Source organism: Arachis ipaensis, chromosome B06 (assembly GCF_000816755.2).
Source record: "Arachis ipaensis cultivar K30076 chromosome B06, Araip1.1, whole genome shotgun sequence".
In the NCBI taxonomy this organism is placed as follows: domain Eukaryota; kingdom Viridiplantae; phylum Streptophyta; class Magnoliopsida; order Fabales; family Fabaceae; genus Arachis; species Arachis ipaensis.
This window is the reverse complement of record NC_029790.2, coordinates 118899080-118900487: the sequence shown is the minus strand read 5'-3', so window position 1 is coordinate 118900487 and position 1408 is coordinate 118899080. Positions and strand designations below refer to the sequence as shown.

At 28.6% G+C, this 1408-nt stretch overlaps 1 protein-coding gene across 1 annotated transcript in view; it reads left to right on the top strand.

The window, feature by feature from the left end:
- LOC107647380 (probable serine/threonine-protein kinase PBL7) overlaps positions 805-1408 on the top strand; it is a 12058-nt gene continuing 11454 nt past the window's right edge. Inside the window, exons 1-2 of the mRNA XM_021104876.1 lie at positions 805-964; positions 1225-1369. Coding sequence (XP_020960535.1) covers positions 1231-1369 — 139 coding nt within the window. The 5' untranslated portion in view covers positions 805-964; positions 1225-1230. The remainder of the gene's footprint in view (positions 965-1224; positions 1370-1408) is intronic.

The following is a 1408-nucleotide window of genomic DNA, read 5'->3' as shown; positions in this document are numbered from 1 at the left end:
AGCTGAATTATGGAGTATTTTTCTTGGTATGGATTTGGCCACTACAAGGGACATTACCAATCTCTCTATCGAGGTGGATTCTCAAAGGCTGTAGTTTTACTGTGTTTGCAAGACAATTTTAATCTTTATATAGCTACTCGAACTCTTATTGCAGTAATTGAAAATACATTTAACAAGTTTTTAAGCTGAGAGTTCCATAATGTATTTTGAGAAGTAAATGTTTGTGCTAATCGTCTTACGGGTAAGGGCTTGTTTGGATAGGTTCATAACTAATTTATTTTAATTTTTAATTTATAAAAAATTAATATAAATATTTATTATTTAAATTATTTTTTTAAAAAGAGCTTAATTAATCTTTTTATCCAAATTAAGCCTAGAGAATATATGTTGCAATTTGGTTGTCATTTTTTTTATAGTTTACCATCTTATGTTTTTTTTATGTGTGTTTAATATCATAAACACCTCTTTTTCTAGAGTAATTTTTGTTTAGTGTGTTTGGCCTTTATTAGCTTTGTTGGTCATAAAAAAAATAAAACAACCGTTTCAAGTATGACAAATTAATAATTAATTATTATATATTTGTATATAAAAATATATATAATTTAATCTATTTTTAAAATATATTTATATTTCAGTATATATTTTATTCTAATAGTTGATTTTGATGGTCGATACTTAATATGATTGAAAACTAATAATAAAAATATTATTATTGTTATTACTGTTGGTTGTTATTTTTGTTTTATTTATAAACTTTTCTCCATTTTCCGAATTGCTACCATATGATCCAAAGCACCAACAAACCTGAATAACATAAAAGGTTTATAGTACCGAAGGGAAACATGAATCGATACTTGGGGTTGGGGGCGCCATTCATGATCATCATCATCATCAAATTCTTAACGTGTGAGGCTGGTGGGGGCATCACCATTACCAAAATGAGGAGATTCTGTTGAGATCCTCTGTATGAATTTATTTATTTTGTATCATTAATTTCCTTTTGAAAATAGACATATTTTTTTGGGAATTGGAACCATTTGTTTCCTTTTGTTGTTTCAAATGGTTGAATTATCTCTATCAATGAGAGTAATCTTATATTTGTGCTTGCATTAGGTTAAATTGGTCATATTGAGCTGTAGGATAGGAAAATACCGTAAAAAATTCTTTAGATTTTTGTATAATGATAGAGAAAATGACTTAGTTTTTGGGTGTGAATTATGATAGGAGCTGATGGGTCATTGCCCATGTTTTGGGTTTAGAAAGAAGGCCAATAGAGGAGAGAAGCTCACGTTTCAACAAGAGGAACATAGCAAGGTTATTGAGAAGAAACTCCATTCTCCACACAATGTTTCTGCTGAAAAACCTTCAGGTCACAATGTCAAAATTCATTCATGTTCTTTAGTTTTTT